Source organism: Apteryx mantelli, chromosome 3, assembly GCF_036417845.1.
Source record: "Apteryx mantelli isolate bAptMan1 chromosome 3, bAptMan1.hap1, whole genome shotgun sequence".
Taxonomy (NCBI): Eukaryota; Metazoa; Chordata; class Aves; order Apterygiformes; family Apterygidae; genus Apteryx; species Apteryx mantelli.
This window is the reverse complement of record NC_089980.1, coordinates 71,993,748-72,014,202: the sequence shown is the minus strand read 5'-3', so window position 1 is coordinate 72,014,202 and position 20,455 is coordinate 71,993,748. Positions and strand designations below refer to the sequence as shown.

Here is a 20,455-nt window from a genome sequence, read left to right as displayed (position 1 = left end):
GACAGCAAAACTTTCATATCTATAATTTAATCAGCTTATTGTGATCCTCTAGACAGTCATCCAAATAGGTTTTTGGATAACTACTATGAAATTTCTAGTTGTCTTTGTCTATTGGTTTGGTTATTTAACACTAGCTGTCAAAAAAGTCAGAATTTTGAATAAAACTTCAATTATTAAGTATTAGAAGTTCCGTTATTTGGTGTCTGGGTAGTATCAGCGCAGTGCTCCCTTCAGTCACTTACCTATAATAACCTGATTTAATAAATATGTAAATATAAATAATAATGAATTGAGTAAATTAAGATAACCTTGTATTTGTGACAATTCATAATAACTGATATCCTGTAATTAAGAGGTTAAGACCTTAGCTATCCTAGTGATGAATGTCTATTTTGATCTAACCTGAGTATTTGCATGCCTGCATTCCTTCCCCCCGTCTCTGCTATGTTACTGCAAGTTTGATTCTTCTAACAGCATTACAAGGTGTTACATTATCATTAGGAAGTTTTGTAGAAGTGCACCCCTGGAAGGCAATGCCGCTCATGCAGATCCTTGGTTGTGGAGGCTTTAGAAAAAATGCTCTCAACTATGCAGGAGTTTGGGAGGGCATAAGCGACATGTCAGTCAGCAGAGATACAGTAAAACACAATTTTGTTTACATGCATAGAATTAAGAAGTTTGAGAGTGAAGGAAGGTGTTTGTCCTTGCCTGTGACCGTCCTGTATTCCTACCAAGCATGCCTGACCATTACGCAAAACATCCTTCCTTCAGCTAGCCATGTAAGAGTAGCATCAGAAATCATTCTTCTCTACCTACTGTTGAGAAGTGCTTTTTACATCCACCAGTACTGTGCTCCAAGTAGGTTTGGAAGTGCCTGTATTTTACAATGAACATATTAAACTGTGAGACCCAGGAGCCCTCCCCAGTTTCTGAGTCCCAGTATGTTTTTTGGCTAGATCCTGGCTGCATATTGAGGTTAATACTTTGGTGTATGCCATTCCTATGGAAATGTAGTTTCCTCTGGGAGGGAGGAAGGGAGTGGTATTGCTCTCTACTAGATCTCTAGAGCTAGCACAGTGCAAAGTACACTGGCTTCATGATTTAGACGCAATGTCTATGTCTCTACTAATAAATTAAACGTACCTGTAAATATTTGATATTGAGAACGGCTGGCACAGAACCACTCACATCAATACTATTAAACTTTTAAACCTCCTAAACAAGGTAGTTCATGAAGGCTGCCAGTACTGAATGGTCTCTAGCCTGCTCTAACCACAAATTGTGCCCAGGAATTGTTTGGGAAAGTGCTAGTTAGCATAGGCCAAAACCTTACTGGAGTCTGTTCCAGCAGTTTGACTGTGTAGACAGTCAAGTTCCAGTACTGAGGCACATTCCTTGGCACTGTTTAATGTACTAGTATAGACATAGCCAAACAGGATATTCCACATATTCCTGCAAGACTGTTTGTGGTAGTAAGATCAAATGTATATTTTTAAAATAAATTATATATTTTCTTTCCTTCCCATAACATGGGAGAAGCAATTTGTTTAATGCTATGATGGGAGAATAACTTTTGGTGGGAAAGAGTGGAATATATTATTGAAAGAAAATTAAGTTAAAGTAACAGCTTTTCTTTGGTTTTAGTCAGTGCAAAGCATTCAGTACTGGTCCTATAGGAACAGGTTTCAGTGTTTAACTTTAGCTTTTGAAAGTGTCAAAACTTAAACAATTCAAAGCCTTTCCCATGTTAGTTAATGTCTCTACTAACAGAATGTAGAGCTATGTAGCAACTTTGTATGATACGAGCATGCAATTCTGTGGTGTAGTTTGTTTAAAAAATTTATTACCCCTAGATTTTGCTAACACTAAAAGCATTCATGGCCATGTTACACAGAGCTTTTATAAAACTTTCATATATTTTCATATGCTTCCTTCCACAGGTGGCATAATATAGAGAAACCATTTCTCCATTCTAGTTATGCATATAATAATGTTTGATTTTTTCCACACATAAAGTAGAAATAATAATGTGACATTTTACATGTTTTTATGATTTTAAGAAGAAATCTTTGAGGATTTACATTCTGAATATCTTAACTGTTTTAATGAGGTAAAAGATCATCTGTTTTTAAAAGTCATTTAAGGTAGCACTTAGGATTTTTTAAAAGTAGTACATTTAGTAATTAGCATTGTTAAAAATTCTATTTGCCATCACTGTTTGTATGCACCATGTTTCATTGATTTCGATGAAATATTCTTAAATTGACTTCCTTGCATTTGGGCAATTTCATAAAAAGGAAGAACATCTAAATAGAAATGGCTATCAATACCATTATTTTCATTCTGAAACTGCTTTTCTTTCTCACCATGATTTTCAGCATCTCTAGTCAAATTGCCTTTCAGTTTTCAGTCTGTGTTTCTCTTTTGAACTAAAGGAATTATGCTTGTTGGCAGTAATTATGGATTCCGTGTCTGTCACATTTCAGTAATTTCAGTAATAAATATAACCAGTGGGCTAGTAGTTTTGGATTAACACAGAAGCAGGTTTGTTTCAGGATAAGTACAGTATAATTTTTCCTATCTCAGTATTTTTGGAATTGCAGAGCTTAGCCATTAGAATATGTAAGTTTAAGTTAGTTACTTAAATCAGCAAACTTTTGGGGTGATAACTGTGATTTAAGTATAGACATCATCGTTAAGTTTCGTGTTATTTTGAAAACTTAAGAACACAGAGCTATTTTATTTCTGTTCTGTTTATCCATTGTGAGGTGCTGACTTCAATGGGAGCTGAGTCCGCTCAGCACATCAAAAGATCAACACCCTTACTGTGTAAACTTTGGTTTATAAATCTGAAATTGTTAACTTTTTTCCCCTCAAGTTATGTCATAATAGCATCTGAAGTAGATTTCATAATAAATAAGGCTTTATGCCAGCAAAACATTAATGGAGCTCATACTGTAAAAATAAGATTAGATTGGTGAATTTAGGCTTTCTTCCAATAAATTAGTTGAATACTGGACTGATGCCTTGACCATTTTTTAAAGAATGATTTTCTAGTTTCTTTTGGCATCATAACATAAAGCAACTTTGAGGGGAATTTGTTCTTTTTAATTTCTTAAATATGTTCAGTAATGTGGTCATAAATTGACCCCAGCTGCTTTTAGTCTGTGACTTTATTTAGGTTACAAAATAACCTAAGTGTACGCTTGTGTTTATGCATGCACTCACGCATATTTACTCATGTATGTGTGTTTTGAGAGATTTAATGTGGCTTTGCAGATTCAACAGTAAACTAATATGCATTGCAGTGATAATGATTTCACTAAATTGTCACGTGCCTCTGTTCAGCAGTTATTTTGTGGTAAGATTTATTTATCAAAGGTGAAAATAAGTAGTCAAGAGTGTATTTTTAAAATGGATAAAATTAATCTTAAGAGCACTTACCCTCCTGCTTATTAACGGTTATGGTTGTTTTGAAAATCAGCAAACCAGTCTAGTTTCACATGCTTTCCATTTTATTTGTTCAAAAGCTGTTTTTAAATAAGAAGATTGAGAAAAGGAAAAGCAAATATAATAGACATTTTCTGATAAGAACTGAGATTCTTCAGTGAATGTTCTCACAGTATTGCTAACAACAGAGTTTTATTTTAAAAGAAAGTGATGCAGGTAATCAAAATTGTACCAAATAAAATGCATTTAAGTATTTTCACGTACTTGCTTAAAGTAAGAAAGCTAAGCTTAGACAGCTTAGCTTTTGTTTAACCGATTTTATATTAAAATCTGTGGTGTGTTTAAAAATGCATTTGTTCTTAATCTATGAAATTGTTTATTGCTTATAAAATGCTTTGTGGCATATGTACTAAATAAATGCATATTAATTTTTAATATTGTGTATAATTATTTAAATGTGTTCACAAGAAGCTGTCCTTTACAAGTTGTGCTGAGAAAACATGAGTAAAGGTTTTAGAATTTGTCCATGCGTTTTTGGAATGGCATGGAATCAGCCCAGAGAATTGGTGGGGAGAGGGAGGGACATTAGTATAACCATGCTTTGTTATGCACAGCTCAGGGACGTTCTCGTACCAAATGTTCTGCCACTTGGGCCTCAAGTCCCTAATGGCCTTTTAGAAAGCCAAATGCATGTGTGTGAGCACTACGGATTTCCCAATGTTTGAACCTCTCTTAAGAAAATACTCTGATTAATAAATGACAGTTAATTGTTTTATACTTTATTATGAAAATTTTTCTTGCTAGTGTTTTGCAGTGTTACAAAAATGGGCACATTTAGTGTTGTTTCCAGTCATTCAATATAAACAAAAATATTAATTGGATCAAACAGAAATATAAAATGTGTAAATAAATAAATAAATATATTCCAGTGAGAAATGTTTCTGCATCTTGAAAAGTTATTCCAGTTGAGAGGGAACAGTTTCTGACTGTGAGTGTATTATTCCTGAAGGAGAGAGCAAAGGAATTATACAGTCAACACAGAAACCACTGTCCTTGTTTCTTGCATATTGTAACAGGATAACAGCTAACTTATTGTGCCTAAAAAGCTCTCCTTTGCTGTCTTAGATGAAGAGCAGATCTTTCTCAAAGGTATTGACTTACTCATGAAAGGCACTGTGTCATATAAATACCAGTGCTTTGAAAGGTTCTCTTATATTTTTCAAATGGCAGCAGCAAAGAAGTTGAACATTATGTGAATGGAAAGAAGAATTAACAGAAGAAACAACATAGCCTGGTCTTTGTAATACTACTGCAAATATAAGTAAAAAAACATATAAATAATCTGAGATGAAAACTCAGTCAGATTTCTTTTATTATAACTTTGTAATAATTTTGTTTTTGCAGGGGAAGTCCGTTTGACTCCAGAGGACTTTGCCAGAGCTCAAAAATATTGCAAATATGCTGGCAGTGCTTTGCAGTATGAAGATGTGAGCACTGCTGTTCAGAATCTACAGAAGGCCCTCAAGTTACTGATTACAGGCAGAGAATGAAGCCTTTGTCCAACAGATTCATGTTGTTTGCCTAAAGAACTAACAGTTTATTATTGTACCTGTTAGGGGAAGAGAGTTATACAAAAGTTCTCAAACCCATTGCCCGTGACAGTGAAATCACTGTTTCAATGTCAGATTACCAATTAATGGTACAGTAGGAATCTCAAACAGTTTTCATTTTCCACTCAGTGGAGCTAGAAATATATGGATGCAGTGGACTGATATAAGCAAAATACTGAAGAATGCGCTGCCAACACTGCTCAAGAGTTAGAATTCATGTTGCAATATTTAGACTACTGGAGGGGGAAAATGCTGAATCTGTAAAACCTTGAACAGACGAGTGTTCTGTTAAAATTCTGAGTCTGGTTTTATTATTTTGAACAAATATTTAATAAGTATAACTTTACAATGGTAACTGAGATTAGGGCTTTCCTCCTGAAATGAGAGCGTGTGAGAGGGCTGACAGATCCACAATGGGAAGGATTTCTTTCAGTATGTAGATTATTTTGGTATCATCTGAGATCCAAGTCAAAGTTGAGGAAGACTTGAGGGCATTTATATTTCATTTTAAAATATGCTGGAAAACCATCTCTTGATACTTCAGACAGAGACATTTTGATGGTGTTCTGACCCTATCCCCCACAACTTCATGGACTGCAATATATGGTCTTGATATTGGTTCTTGCTCCTTTTGCATGAACACTTAAAATTTTGTATACGTATGAGTAGTTAAGAGAAAGTGCTAATATTAATCAGAGATGATCCTGAAATCAGAAGACAGATTCTAAACAACATGAACTTTCAGGGAGATTTACTTCATAGCTGTTTCATCTCTTTAGTAGGCTGAATCATAGACCAGTTTTTCAGCAAACACTGCAGTCAATCTCTGGTATTAGTGTCACAGAGTGTGATATTTCCAGCTATTATTCTTCTCTGTCTGCTTTGTTGTGGAGACTTTGGACTACAAAATTAATTAAAATGTCTTGGAAATTGAACTTCGGGTCTTTATAAGGTCTGTCCTTGCAATTATAGAGCTCTTGATGATTAAAAATCCATCCATGCTCTTTTTAAAAAAATAAGTAGTCTTAACTAGTGTGAACTAATGAGTACACCCTAAAGCATGTCTGATTTATGTAATACATTTTAATGTCAGATTATTTGGTATGTCTTTCTTTCCAAGTTGCCAGATGAAGTATGTGTATCCTTTATAGCTGCACCGTTTTCCAGTGAGTAAAATATACCTGATATTTAAAGCAAAAAGAGGAGGAAAAGAAACCAAACAAACATAAGGACTCTTTAAATTTACCTGGTCATATCCTGTTAAGAGAGCGGAATCTATTTAACAGCAAGTTTGAAAAGGGTAGTATGAAATTTATTAATGCATGTAGCTGAGCAAAATTTAATAAATAAAACAGGTCTGGTTTTATTTTTGTTTTGTTTTATGCTGTGGGATGGTATGCTAACCTGGACAATAGTTTGGATTAGATTTGCATTGGTTTGGGAAGTTCAGAATTTTAAACATTTTGGACAGTAATGCTCTATAAACCTGGGCAGTGAGCCTGTGTTCTGTAAAGTGCTTCATGCAAGTTAAGTCCTTCAGTTTGCTTCAGTGTCAAACTGAATTACTGTAAGTTCTTCCATTTATGTTATTGTGGGGTTATACAGTGATTTGAAAAGCTGCTTTTCAGGTAAGGGGAGGATGGGGGACATTCATCCATGTAGCAATATATATTGCATTACTATAACAATCATGACTTCCTTTCATTTGTGGATCATACAGCTATTTATAAATATCAGTTTCACTCCCCAGCACCTGAAGGAGGAAGGTCAGTTTTCCTGTTTCTATTTAAAAAAAAAATTAAAAGAACTTATGGGCTTTTGTATTACACAAAAAATAAGCCAGATATGATATAACACTGAATTAATTGGAAGCTTTTCAATTAAAATTGATTTTTTTCTTAGTGATTAAGTGATGTGGTAAGGAAGTAAATAACTAAGAAGGTTGCAAACTAAATTTAAGTATTTCTTAAGGAGTATAACAGATTGTCTGTTGGTCATGTTTATGTTGAACCTCTAGAAAACCAGAGAATCATCAGTGAAAAAGCCATAAGCAATTTGAGTGAACATTTAACATGTATAACTTTCCTGTGTCTAGAAAAAATAAAACAACTGTCACAGAACAGAATGGACATGAAAATTCTTGTACAAAACTTTAAGAATTTCATGGAGAAGCGATCTGGATGTTCATTGTTAAAAATGAATTTTTTTTAGAGAATTTGCCATATAAAATTCTCATGAACTCTGGAAAATTAAAGATACCCTAATGCTAACCTCCATACCACAATACCTGAATTAGCATATTGAAGAATTTTATTTTACTTAAAATTATTTTGTCCTGATCATATTTTTTTAATTAGTAGTTTTATAAAACAGTTCACCATACCATGTTTGAAGCCAGCTATTTAAGCTGCTGGCATTTGATGCAACGTAGTTCCTTAGGTTTTCTGTGGACGCCGAAACAATTTGTGCCACTCTGTTTAACTTCGCTTGGAGTTCTAAGTTACATAGTTTAAACTAGTTATTGCAGTTGATTCAACTTGGAGAATAGACCCAGTGTTTGTAGTATTTTGCTCTGTGAATAAACACTTTCTTTTTGAATATTTATCATCTAAACTGGTGCCTGAAGCAAACTGTAAATAGCAAAACATTTCAAATTCCATTAAGTACAGCCATGTTTGGGACAACTTAAGTGTGTCAGCCTGCAAGTTCAAACCAATGTTGCAGAACAGTCAGGAGAATATAGATAGATAGCCTGTAAATATTCTAAATTGAAGTTTGTGGCAGACACTGGAATTTATGGCCCTATTGTTAAATACTGTGTGAGCTTTGAGTGCTGACCAATTGATTTCACAGCCCCTCTGAATGATAAAGCGTCCACCTCTAGCTCCCTCTTAAACCAATTCCCAATGCATACGGTTACAGTAGGAACTTGCCATTTCTTGTTGCATGCATCAGTTGACAACTCTTTTCCACTTACATGTTTGTTGGCCTTTCTCTTTTTCATTATGAGTTATCAATCTATTTCAGTGTTTAAAAAAGGAGAAAGAAAAGTTTTCTGTCAGATATACCATGTTCAATTTTGCTATTTATGTAAGATATTTTAGTAAATCTGTTCAATGTTTGTTATTTATAAGGTTTTTGGTATTCTTTAATATTTTTACAGTTCTCTATACTTCCACCTATCTGCAGGGAAGGTTCCATATTATACTTCAGAATTCCTTTAAAATGTTTGGGCAGGTATCTTGCAACTTGCATATGAAATGGAGATTTTTTTGAAAATGTTCTAATTGAATTTACCAGTACTGAAAGTGTTCATTTAGAATTGTTCCAGTCATTTCAGGAAGAATTTTTAACGGATGTGCATTGTAAGTGAGGTTTCAAAGGCACAGTCTTAAGTGTGATCATATTCCAAGATGTGATCGTAAGTGTAGTATATGGCCCTGTATCGTCTACCAGACATTAACAATAAAGCAACTTACTGTGTGAGGTAGGATTTGGGGGAAGGGGTAGGGGTAGGAGGGGAGGGGTAAGTGTGTGTGTGTTTATAACATAACTCGTGTAAATTCAGTGGTGAGCCATAAGAATGCCATCCAGAAAATATAGTTAGTACGTTATTTACAAGTATTGAAAAAGTGTCAGATAGGGATATATAGACACTGCTGACAAATGTTGGGTTTAATGCTAAACATTTAATGCACTAATATAGCGCCAAAGGTTAGCTTTTAAATGTGTAGTATTCCAAATAAGTTTGCTTTTCTCCCTTTTCATGTCAGCAGTAAAATAACCTAATTTTAAAAAAAAGAGCACATAAATTTAGAAGAAGTTTTATATTTACAAAATGTCAAAGATAGTTTCTGTTGTAGTAATTTTCTGACTGAGATTGCAAGGCACCCTCACGTATAAAATGATTTTTGCTTCTTTTTAAAATATACTTTGTTCTGCAGTTTATGGAATTAGAGCCTGAGCCTGGATATCTGGATTTCGGAAGACCTAAAGTTTTATGCTAAGTTTCTAAACCACTGGTTCATCCTGATGTTGGCAGCAATTGTTTTTCACAATCCCCTCAGAATTTCTATATTCTTTACATTTTAGAATTTTAACCAAGTTTGGTAGGCAAAACAGCAATGCGTCTCTTCTTTCTTACTGTATTGCCACCTTTCAGTGCACAAGTATAATCACAGCAGAACTGAAGACAACATGAATTTGCATCCAACATTAACTCCTTTCTTGCTGATAGTGAAATGTCATGTTGCCAGCAGAGCTCTTTTTGGGTTACAGGACTAATGGAACATTTCCTCTACATAAGGAATTTACAGTCTGATTGTAGAGATGGTTCTGAATATAATGCCCTAAATTATCTCAAAATAAGAACTTTGTAAATAAGAGCATCAAAAACAAATTTGAAAGAGAGTAAAAGCATGTGTCAGTGGAGAAAAAGAAATTTCGCTCTCCTCATAAAAGGAGAGGGCACAAAAATGACTGCAGAAGAAAAGGGAAGAAATATTGAGACTCCCACCCAGAACCCTGAGAGCATGGCAGTGACTGCAATGAGGTGGTAGCTGTTCGCTGGGACAGGCTTTCTTTAGCTCCTTGAAAGAGACGGGGAAGAAGCTTGAGCTTAAGGCAAAAGATTACAGGAAGATAGTTAAGGTATCTTAAGTGGGGAGGAGCTCCAAAATGTCAAAAATATTTTTTGCCACAAACTGTAGAAAGAAATGTAAGTTACAGTACAGAAGAAAGTTAAGCTAGCTGAGGCAATGAAAGCAGAGACTATTTAAATTTAGCTCTAAAGGGGAAGAAAAAAAAAGTCAACATTCTGATAATGGGGAAGAGCATATCTTCTTCTCCTTGGACCTAACGTGCTCCTTAAAAAAACGTCAAATTTTTTAAATGATTAAAATTGATGGTAGGGGGGAGCTCTTTCTGGAAAACATGTTATGAAACTGCGTAAATAACTGCATGATGTACAGTTTGTCCTTAAAAGGCTACCTCCTGATTTTGTCCTTACCTCTTGTTTTGATTTGTCTCCCTTTCTTCTCTGTCTGTATTTGCTTTGTGGTTTTCCCATAGCTAGAGGGGAGATTGTTGTGATTTAATATAGTGCTAAGGATGAGTAATAGCATACATGTTTAGACCTTCTCGGGTACTTTGGGAAGATTAACAGGTCTCAGTTTTACCAGGTGTGGACCACAGAGCAAATGTAGAGATTTTACTTCCCTCCTGAGCTTCAAAGCTCCTTGGCAGCAATATGTCTACAGTATTTGCAGGATGATGTGTGGAACTTAACTACACTGAGAGTCGTATCGCCAATCAGTGTCCAACGAAGTGCCCAACTCTTGGAGTTCAGAGACTGACTAAACTCGAAGGACAAAAAATAAACATGTAAGAAACTTGAAATGTCTGAATTTTGTTTGTGAAAGTATCTTCTGTAATCTGCTCCATCATTTGGTATCATATTTCAGTGATGAGGGCAATGTTTGTTGGAACATAGTCATATCTTTTGAAATAGAATATAGTCAGAGATTGTGAATTTTAAGGAAATGTGCACTTACAAACTATGGTTAAGTGTAGTGATGTCTTAATAAGCTGTAACAAGTTAGCTCTGGTACTGGGAGGTTGTCAGTAGCAATACACAGATACATGTTTTCTGATTTACTTTATTTTTTGGCAAGGTTTGCATGCAGTAGTTAATTTTTTTAAAAGCCAGTTCAGAGATCCCCAGAGTCCAGACTATTTCCCTTGTTTGACATGTTCTGTCAGAAGGCACCATTACAAGAAGAGCTGATAAACCCTATCAACTGTGGTATACTTAATTTGAATAAAGTGTAAAAACTGACTCTTAAAAGTTGTGCGATTATGTAAAGGTTATTTGAGGAGAGGGTGGTTCATTTCTATGAGTTGTCATCTTGTTTTTTCATATTAATAGCTTTTGTAAGTGTCTTACCTTCCTTGGAATCAGATTTGATGCTTCACAGAAATTATAGCTTCTGTTAACTGATTAAATATGGGCCTCACTAAAGAAACTGTAGAATGGTAGATGTATCAGTCTTCATACAGGTATGAAAACTTGAGGTTGCAAATTCTGACAGTGATTTGTTGGGTTGGTGAAATCATTTACTTCTCTTTGTCTCAATTAACCCATCTGTAGAATGGACTTCTTTAGATTTAACACTTCTTAATATAGTCAGGATTTTTTACTTGCATTTTGATCTTGACTAGAAGTTTGAAAATGAAAAAAATGAGTAAGTGCTAAGGTAGAACATATTAAAATTATATTTTGCTGTGCTCTTTGGCAATTTCAGTGGCTTTTAATATTAATGTGGTAGAGTAAATGTCTGAAATTAGTTAAAATCTGAGACCACAGAAAGACACTACTGGATATTGTTACTGTGTGTTTTGTTAATGCAAACTTTACTTCTGTAGATACATGTATTCCAAACACATCTTCACTTCGCAACCTGTCCTCTTTCTGTAAAGTTCCTTTCATCTGAGTACATACAATACATGGTATTACAATTTTGAGGGCCTAATTACTTTTTAATCAAAGAATTTTAAACCTAATTTTATTACCTTGTGATTTGGCAGATGTTATGAGAAGAAAGTGGCTTAATCTCAAAAGATATGTGAGACAACAGACCTAATGATTGATGCAAATAGTTGTAAAAATTCAAATGCTGGAAATTGCCAGTTTTTCTTTTCTGCTTTTAATATAGACATGCAACTTTGATGTAAAGTAACTATGAAAATTATTTGAATAGTGCCATAAACGTACATGCTACTTTATACAATATGGAAAAAGATGAAATTACATGACAAAAACAAAAAGTGGGAAACAGGGTGGGAATTCACACTGGGAAATAGGATAATAAATATAAAAGCTGATGTAGTAGTGGGGGAGGGAGAATAAAAATATGTAGAGTGGAAAAAGTAGTTTGACCTTGAATTTGAGGTTTCAGTAGGACCCTGAAAGCTAAGGAAGAATGCTGACAAGCTAGATAGGCTTTGAAACTTCATGGAAGTCTACAGGTTGGATGTAACATCATGAATTAGAAGACAGCCAAAATACAGCTGAGTGTTACTGTGCCTTGGAGAATAGGGTTGATAGAAATTAAGAATGGCCCAAAGCTGTTTTTTCTTTAACTTAAGCTACATCTTGCAAAAAAAATTTTTTTTTTAGTGTAAAGCATTCTTACATTAGTATGCTTACAAACAGATGTGGCTTGAGGATCCATTATGTTCCAGCCATTGAATTAGTATCTTGCCATTTTCCATGAGGATGAAGTGCATGAGAGTAATCAGTAGTTACCCAATGAAAATGAGTGCAGAGTAATAGAAATTCCAACATTCTGATGCAGAAGCAAATCTTAAAATTTTTGGTTTATCAGAGGACCTCCATCCTAGAATACTAAAATAAGTATAAATCTAGTAATATGGATTTTTAATTAATTTATAAATTCAGAGTTAGCATTTTACAGCTGAAGAACTGCAAATCACTCATTTAAAAAGAAAAACAATTTTGTGGCCAACTTCAAACCTATCAATTTAACCTCAAGATTAAGCAAAATCTTGCATCAGATTCTGAACAAAAGACTAACCAAGGATAATTAATCCTTGAAGTTCAAATATGAGTATGATAACATACAGTGTGTTTTCTTCTAACCTCTCCCCTTTGGACACTTTTTTTAATAATTAAGTTTTTTAGAAAATGAATGCAATGAATTTAATTTATTTAAATTGAAGTAATGATTGACATAGGGCTCTAAAAATAGGTGGAAATAATGAGATTAACATGAGAATTGAAAGATGAATGAGAGCTCATGGAAAGAGACTGCAGTAAATTCTGAATGATTTTCAGATGGAGATAGAGATCAGTCTTGGGACAGATCCTTTTTCATATGTCAGTGACCTAGATTGCAGTCACCATCTAAGTGAGACACGTATAATTTGTGGGTGAGATGCATTTGGGGAGGTATTGTAAGTACTGCAGAGTGCTGAGAAGAATTCTGTGACTTTGAAGTAGAAGACTAGAGTGAAATTGCATAGCACAAAATACAGTCACTCATTTGGGTTCTAACAAAAGAAAATTTTTGATAAAAACTAAGATGCTAGAAATTGAAATAATCCTGATCAGCCTCATTTAATTCAACAGGCCAATGCAAATTTAGGATGCACTGGACAAAATGCTTCAGTACAGGTTAGTAAGCAAGCTGTCATTTAAAATACCAGATTTGGTTCTGATCATTGCTGATGACAAAGTTATTAAACAGTAAGAGATGCAAAGAAATGCTACTGAGATGACTAAGAAGATGGAGAAGCTATTGAAAATAGATTGAGTCATTACAGAATGGCTTTCTTAGGGCAGTAGGGACAAAGAGCATTAACATATTTTAAAGCACCTTGATAAATTTATAGATGTGATTGTATTACAAGATTGAAGTGATTCTGGAGCTAAAATTTTAGTTTGTCAGTCTCTGAGGTCTGGAGAAGGTTCTTCTGGCTTCTGCTTGATATTGAGTGATGAACCACCTCCTGAAATACCTGGAAATATTACTTTTTAAAACGAAATGTATTGCAGGATCTGAGATACTGTGATGACCTGTTTTCTCCCAGTGTCTTCCAAAGATGCATCATTTTTGTCTTGGTTAGGCCTACTGGTTGTTATGGTGCATTAGAAGCATTTTGTGACTTGTAGTGAGTATGGGGCAGATAGAAAAGATTTGGTGCATCCTATAAGTTCAGTATGTTTCAGAAGGTAGACACCTTTTAAGTTTGCAATGTGAAAAGCTTATCAAAGATATAGATGTATAGCATCTTTCCATAGTATGGTGCCACTCAAAACATATAGCTTTGCAGGACTTGGCCCATATCAAAAACCCTGTAAATTGTAAAAAACAGCAAATATTTCTTGGATGCTGAAGGCAATTGAGTCCCTCAGTCCTAGGTGAATTGAGTAACCACGGTCCTGGGAAAAATGTCTCATTCAATGTGGATATTAAATCTATATTTGTAAAACAAGCATACAATTCATGATCAGTGCACTTTACCTCAGCAGCCCTTTGATAACAGAAGCTTTACACATATCTGGCCTTTATCCTACAAACACTTACTTTCCTGAGTAACTTCACCTTTGTGAATGGTCTTATTGAACCAGTAAGAGTATGTACTCCTGTGCATAAGTGTTTGCTGCACTGAGGTGGAAAGCTTAAACAAGAGGCGCATTCCTTGATGTTCAGTGAAATATAGTTAGAACAATGACAGTGGAGCCCAGTCTGGTATATTGCTAGTTCTTCCACTGTGCAGTTTCTAAACTCATAATCTGTAGATTGATTAATTTTGGGACAGAAATCTTTGGACTCTTTATATTTTCTCTTGGGAAATGCTGAGGTTTTATTTGATGATAAACTGATTTATTTGAATGATAAATCTTCTTGAACCTAATTCCACAAGACTTGCAGAACTCCTTTGGGCAGTAGTCTTTTGAGGGCTCTACATGTATATTTTATGGTTTGGGGATATCTAAGCATAGCTCCTATTAACTAGGTAATTTTCATTCTCAACAACATCTGCTGGAACATGTACAAGCCCTACAATACAGGCCCTGCCATGTACTTGCAGGTGCTTATAAAAGAAGGCAGCTTCTATTTTTTGTTCACTCTCAACCACCTACCTAAATCAGAGTTGCTCTTTAACATTCAGCTTTTTTTTGGAGAGCATTGTGAACACTGTTGAAGCTTTTTTCTCTTTACCACGCAGCTTTAGACAATAAATTTCTCAGACCCTCCTGAGTATATGACAGCCCTCCCTGCTGAAGTTGTAGTGAGATACAAACAGTGTAAAATGAGAAATTTTCTTTTTTACAGCAACTTCTCATAATAACTGTATAATAGTTGGTGCTGTTCAAGTGACCTTCTGGGAAATAATTTGTTTGTAAATGATTCTCTCTATATCCATCAAGTTTATTGATCCATAAATCACTGAACTCTTTGAAACTAAGCATATTGTACTGTGCTAGACATCCTTCCACTGTATTTCCAGAGACTGAAAAGACAATTTCTTTGATATCTGACAATGAAAATGTCTATCAAGATCACACTCTACTGAGATGTAGGTCCTAATTCTACAACTTCTTCCTTTGTCACAGCTCACCTGCTTGGAGGTGATCTGGCCTCCTTTGACAGCTTTGAGTCTTTCCAGTCACTGTAGACACATCTGTGCTTTGTGCCTATCTTCAGGACAAGCCTCAGAAAAAAATGCTTTGTTTTTTTCCCCTTGGGTCACACAGCAACAGTCTTCTATTGAAATACAAGATGAGTTAACTCAGCATTTCTGCATACATTCACTCTCAGTGATGATATTTCTTAATTTTTTTCAGTCATCTTTCTTGTCTTTTTAGTTCTCAATTATGCAAGTTGTTAGCTCTATGTTTAGAGCTCCTGATATAAAACATCTGTTTATGCATCCCAGCTTAAAAATTTTTTCATATTCATGGCTTTTAAAAAGGGACAGACATGATGCTTTTAGAGACTGAAGAAGCTTTCTCTTTGAAAGGTATTCACAGAACACTCTAGAGAAGACCTGAGAATATCAGTTGTTTTTCTGAAACTTCCTGTTTGTCTATTAAAGCTGTGATTTAAAGTAGTTTCTTGATTTTTGGCATGCAACTGACAAGTACTTCTGCAAGGGAAATCTGTTGAATCAATCCACATCTTGGTAGATTCCTCCATCATCACTCCAAACAAAGGCCTTGCTCCTGGCACTTACTGAATGGGCAATCTCAAAATACTTGACATTGCTCACTTATCTAGGAACTTTGACAAAAAGTACTAAATGCTGTAGAAGCTTGTTTTGTTCATGTGACCTTCCAGCCTACCACTACCTCATGTCTATTGCAGCCTTAAAGAGTGGCAAACAGGAACTGAGTGGCTTTGTTTATAAATAGAGGACAGTCAACTGCTTAACCATTTGACATTTGCAAGACTGCTAAATAATTTCTTCCAGGATTTTGATACGCAAGTAGCACAAAGCAGTCGTCACACATGACTCTGTGGGCCTCCCAGGAGAATACCAGAGCCCATGCATTAATGTCCACTGTGTTTTTCTTGATTCCTGAAGAAAATTTACCCTGCAGTGAGGAATCATCCTTTGGAGGAAAATATGCTTAGCACCTGTACGGTAAGGTTGTCACTTTGACAAGGATAGCTAATTTACACTTTGTCTCTAGGTGTTCTCCCTTCACTTCTAAAAGGATATCAGTCTATTGCATATACTATGCTCCCTTGCCCTCAGTCTCCCAAAGCCCATATAGGCAACTTTCTGCAGAATGAACCTCTATGGAGGCATCATATTGACTTTGAACTTTGATATTACATATTCTAGTTATAAAGGAAGTGTTTTGAGTTCTTTTTGTGGGATGCAATCCAAAATGTTCGTCCTCTGTGCTATGACTGGCCTCTTTGACCTAACATCACTTTAGATACCAGTTATCTCTGGTATTGGACAGTTCGGTAACCTCAGACATGCTCAAAATTATTAAACAGTTCATTTTTTCATCACATTTGAGCTCCTTCCTCTTCTTGTTTCTATTCTAGAACTCATCCCATGAAAACTCATTGAAATGGGAGTTGATTACTTCGTTAGACTTGCTAATGGAATCAGGTTCAGAATATGCCTTGGAAAAGGGGGATTTACAACCATCATTAAAAATGAATAGGTTATAGGCTGGTCTTGAACCTTAAAAACATGAATATCTTTGTTCAGTTTAAATGAAGCAAGCATATCAATGACTTCCATCTTCACTGGTTCAGATTTCTCAGTCTTTAAGCACTGGTCAGGACTATTTCTGGTTAGTCCTCTACATGGCCCCAGAGGAGGTGATCCTCTTCACCTTCCTGGGAGTCAATCTGTGGAGCTAATGCATCAAGCATTGAATACACAAGCCAAGAGCAATGAAGGTGCAACTAGTGGTTGTATCTGCAGTTTTCTGAATATGCTCTCTTCCTATTAGTCTGAAATTCTTGAAGCACTTGGTGATGATGGCTTTTCCTCTTATTGAAGGGCAGGATACTTAATGTGACTTAATCTTGTCTTTGTATTTTTGATTTACCAGCCTTTTGACTAAGAACTATTTGCTTCCTTTACTTTCTCTGTCAAAAGAAGTTTTTCCTACTAGCTGTCCCTCCAGCCAGGAGTGTAGGAAATAATCAGGCCCCAGGGTACAAACCTGATCATCTGCATTCTTTGAGGAGTAGGTTACTCACAGGTTTCACCATAAGTTTCTTCTGAAGATAGGCACCAGAGTTTGCTTGAAACCACTGTCTGTCCTCCTTAAGCATGGTCCCAGGACTGAGGCTAGCTGAGTTTATATTGGCTTCAACTTCTTTTTATAGGAGAAGTTCATTCAGGTTGCCCTCTTGTCTGTATCTACAACTAACTGACAGTTTTGGTGCAGTGGGCTTTTCAACATGGAAGTGAGGAGGGAAGAGATAGATCCATGCATGGCAATAGGGCAGACACTGCTGGAAATGTACCACTGTCAGAGAGTGGATGATGGAGACTGCTGAGAACAGAAATTTGTCAGCTTTTAAGACACCTTTTTATTGCTAGAATGACTGCGCCATGTTTTGTTGATTAAGACACAATGTGAAATATAAAGTTAACGCAGATGTAAAACATAATAGAAAACTTAGGTTGGATCTTCACAGTTAACCTTCTTTCTAGCTATGCCTGAGGCAGTGCCCAGTAACAGGACTTCATTTCAAAAAGCACATCCCACCCAGAAATTTCCACATAGAAATTTCTATACAGAAATATATGGAAAAAGGAAAACTGAACCCACATTCTAAAATAAAACCAAATGCTGAAGATTAAACTGGCTACACCTTTATTGCAGTGTTTATTTTTTTGAGAAACATATGCTAATTGTTTGTGCTATCAATACTATAAGCTTCTATTTTTCTTCCATGTGGATGTCTTAAGAAGATGATGTGCTTAATTTTTGTAAATGTAAACAGAATTATAGCTTTCAATGTAATTAATAATTGTCTCTGGCTAGATACAATGGAAAGCAGAGGTTTTATGTATCTGAAGTCTCAAAACAATAAAATGTAGAAGAGGGTAGAAGTGGGAAAGGAACCTTCTAGAGCAAAATTCACTCTTAGCATTTTTCTAATGAGTTTAGTGGAGTAACACCACAAATTCATTTGACTGCCCAGAATGGGAGAGATTTGCATATTTTGCATCCAAAGAGATTTTAATAAGCTAAAATGTTCAGCTACCTACTGTTGTGCTTAAAACTTCAAACTGTATTTTAGACCAGACAGAGGCAAAGTAAAAAGTTTGAGAATGTCAATACAAATTGTATTTAGCCATGTAAGCATTTAAACATACTCCGTGCTTGAGAAGTGTGGCTTTAAAAGTTAGCACAGCATATCCATTTTTATATATTTGTTTAAATGCTACGCTTGCCACCAAACAGCAGATCCTAAATTGCATTATGGCACTCACAAACCAGCTGGCATGCTTCAGGATCAGCCAAAGCCTGGAATCTCTTACAAGGGTTCAGCTGTTGTATGCAAATTCAGAGTTCTTCGGTTGTCATACCCTCCTTCCTCCCCCCGCAAAAGAATTATTAGTGCTCTCAAAGCAGTCAGGGAGTGAGGAAAATGACCCTATCAAATTTCATACAAAAATGCATGAAAAGAAAGCTAATAAAATTCAGCATATGAACATTATCCTCCGCCTTGGTAATATATGATTCCATCATGTCTAATTCAGTGTTTAGATTGTCAAGTTCTCTGCTTATGGTAGGAAGAATTTTTAAAGCCTTAAAGATCTTTCACTAAAATGATAAAATTAAGCACTTTCCTAGGGCAAAATTAAACTGTTCAATAAGTATGTAGAATTCTGTGCAGAGCAGGTTATGCAATATGAACACTTATGTACAAGAATCATTATTCTTTTTATTGTTTGCCCCTCTCTGACTGCTTTCAATTACTGTTTCATGCAAGCAGCCAGCTTGTTCATTCCTGGAGTTGTCATGAGTCATGAACAAATCACATGAACAGTTTAAAAGAAACTCAATCCCTCCCCTGGATGTGGCAACAGTAATGGCAGGTACTTTAGATTTGTCAATAGTGGTTTTTTTGGTTTTTTTTTTTTTTAATTGACATTATGTTGTAACTATTATGTGAGGTGCTGGTGAATGGCTTGCTTTGTTCTCCTTCGAAGATGGAGCATGCTCATAGAGATGTATGCCATTATATCTGCAAGTGTGACTTCCGTGAATCTTTATAATTGCTACAGAAGCAGTGGGTTCTTGGAGAAGGGACAGAGATATTCTTTGGTGACAGGTGATTACAGAGCATGTAAAGGAGAAATGGGGAAAAATAATATGAGGATGCTGCAGAACTTACAGCCATATTGCTCTGAGTGGAAGAAAAGATGCTGTAAACAAAAAAATATTCTTAAGAATCAGTTCAGAATTTTAAGACTTAATTTATTGTGAAGATTTTAGCTACTAAAATGTGCTCCTAAAGTTTCTTAACACAGGTTCAAATATGGACAAAATTTCATCAATGTGTATAATGATTTTGCCCATCTGTTTTGCAATACTAGGGTCTGGTGTCCGTGGAGTGCATGCTATAGAAATATGTATATATTACAAGGGCTATTGTGTGTGTCTTTTCAGATATTTTTTTCCTCCCTTTATAGTAGTTGCAGTTTCCCAGGTTTGCTTAGAAATGGAAGTCATAATTTTCGGCTGGCATACCCTCATCTGGACATTTCCTGGAGACTTCTGCAGTTTTCTGCCTGTGCATGAAGCTGCTGGCATGCTTTAGAATTTCTTTGTGTTTTCTTCTGGGATACAGATTTCCCACACCTTCTCACTTTTTCTACTAATCCCACATTCTTGTTCAAAGCAGCGTAGCCATGGCCAAGGATGGAAGGATTCACTTACTTCTGTACACTGTCAACATTCCTTAAAGTCAGCAGGCTAACCAAAGGAGACCTTTTTTTTTTTTTTCTCCTTACAGATAATCTCAAAAGTATTTTTCTTGAGCATCTTATACCAGTGATGCATTTTCTCCTTCCAGTTATGTTTACAGATTGCTTATCTTGAATATTTCTGTGAGTTTTTAACCTTATTCCACATTAGCAAAATGTTGTTTTTTCAGTGCTTCTTTCCATTATAATTTAGAGTATCTTCTTTCTTAGCAGGACACACTTCTGATTATTTTCTCTAATGACAGTTTTTGATGTGAAACTTGGCTAGATGTGCCAAAATTGACAATCCAGTGAACCAAGACTGGTTTAGAGGAAAAAAGGCTGGAGTTAGTGTTTTGCAGTACAGAGTTCACTTTGGCCAAGTTTTCCTTTGTATTTTGGAAGTTTCTTGG

The 20,455-nt window shown here is 35.5% G+C and overlaps 1 protein-coding gene across 1 annotated transcript in view; it reads left to right on the top strand.

Moving 5' to 3' along the window:
* VTA1 (vesicle trafficking 1) overlaps nt 1-6,426 on the top strand; it is a 43,899-nt gene extending 37,473 nt beyond the window's left edge. The window contains exon 8 of the mRNA XM_067293641.1: nt 4,855-6,426. Coding sequence (XP_067149742.1) covers nt 4,855-5,000 — 146 coding nt within the window. The 3' untranslated portion in view covers nt 5,001-6,426. The remainder of the gene's footprint in view (nt 1-4,854) is intronic.
* The last annotated feature ends 14,029 nt before the right edge of the window (nt 6,427-20,455 follow it).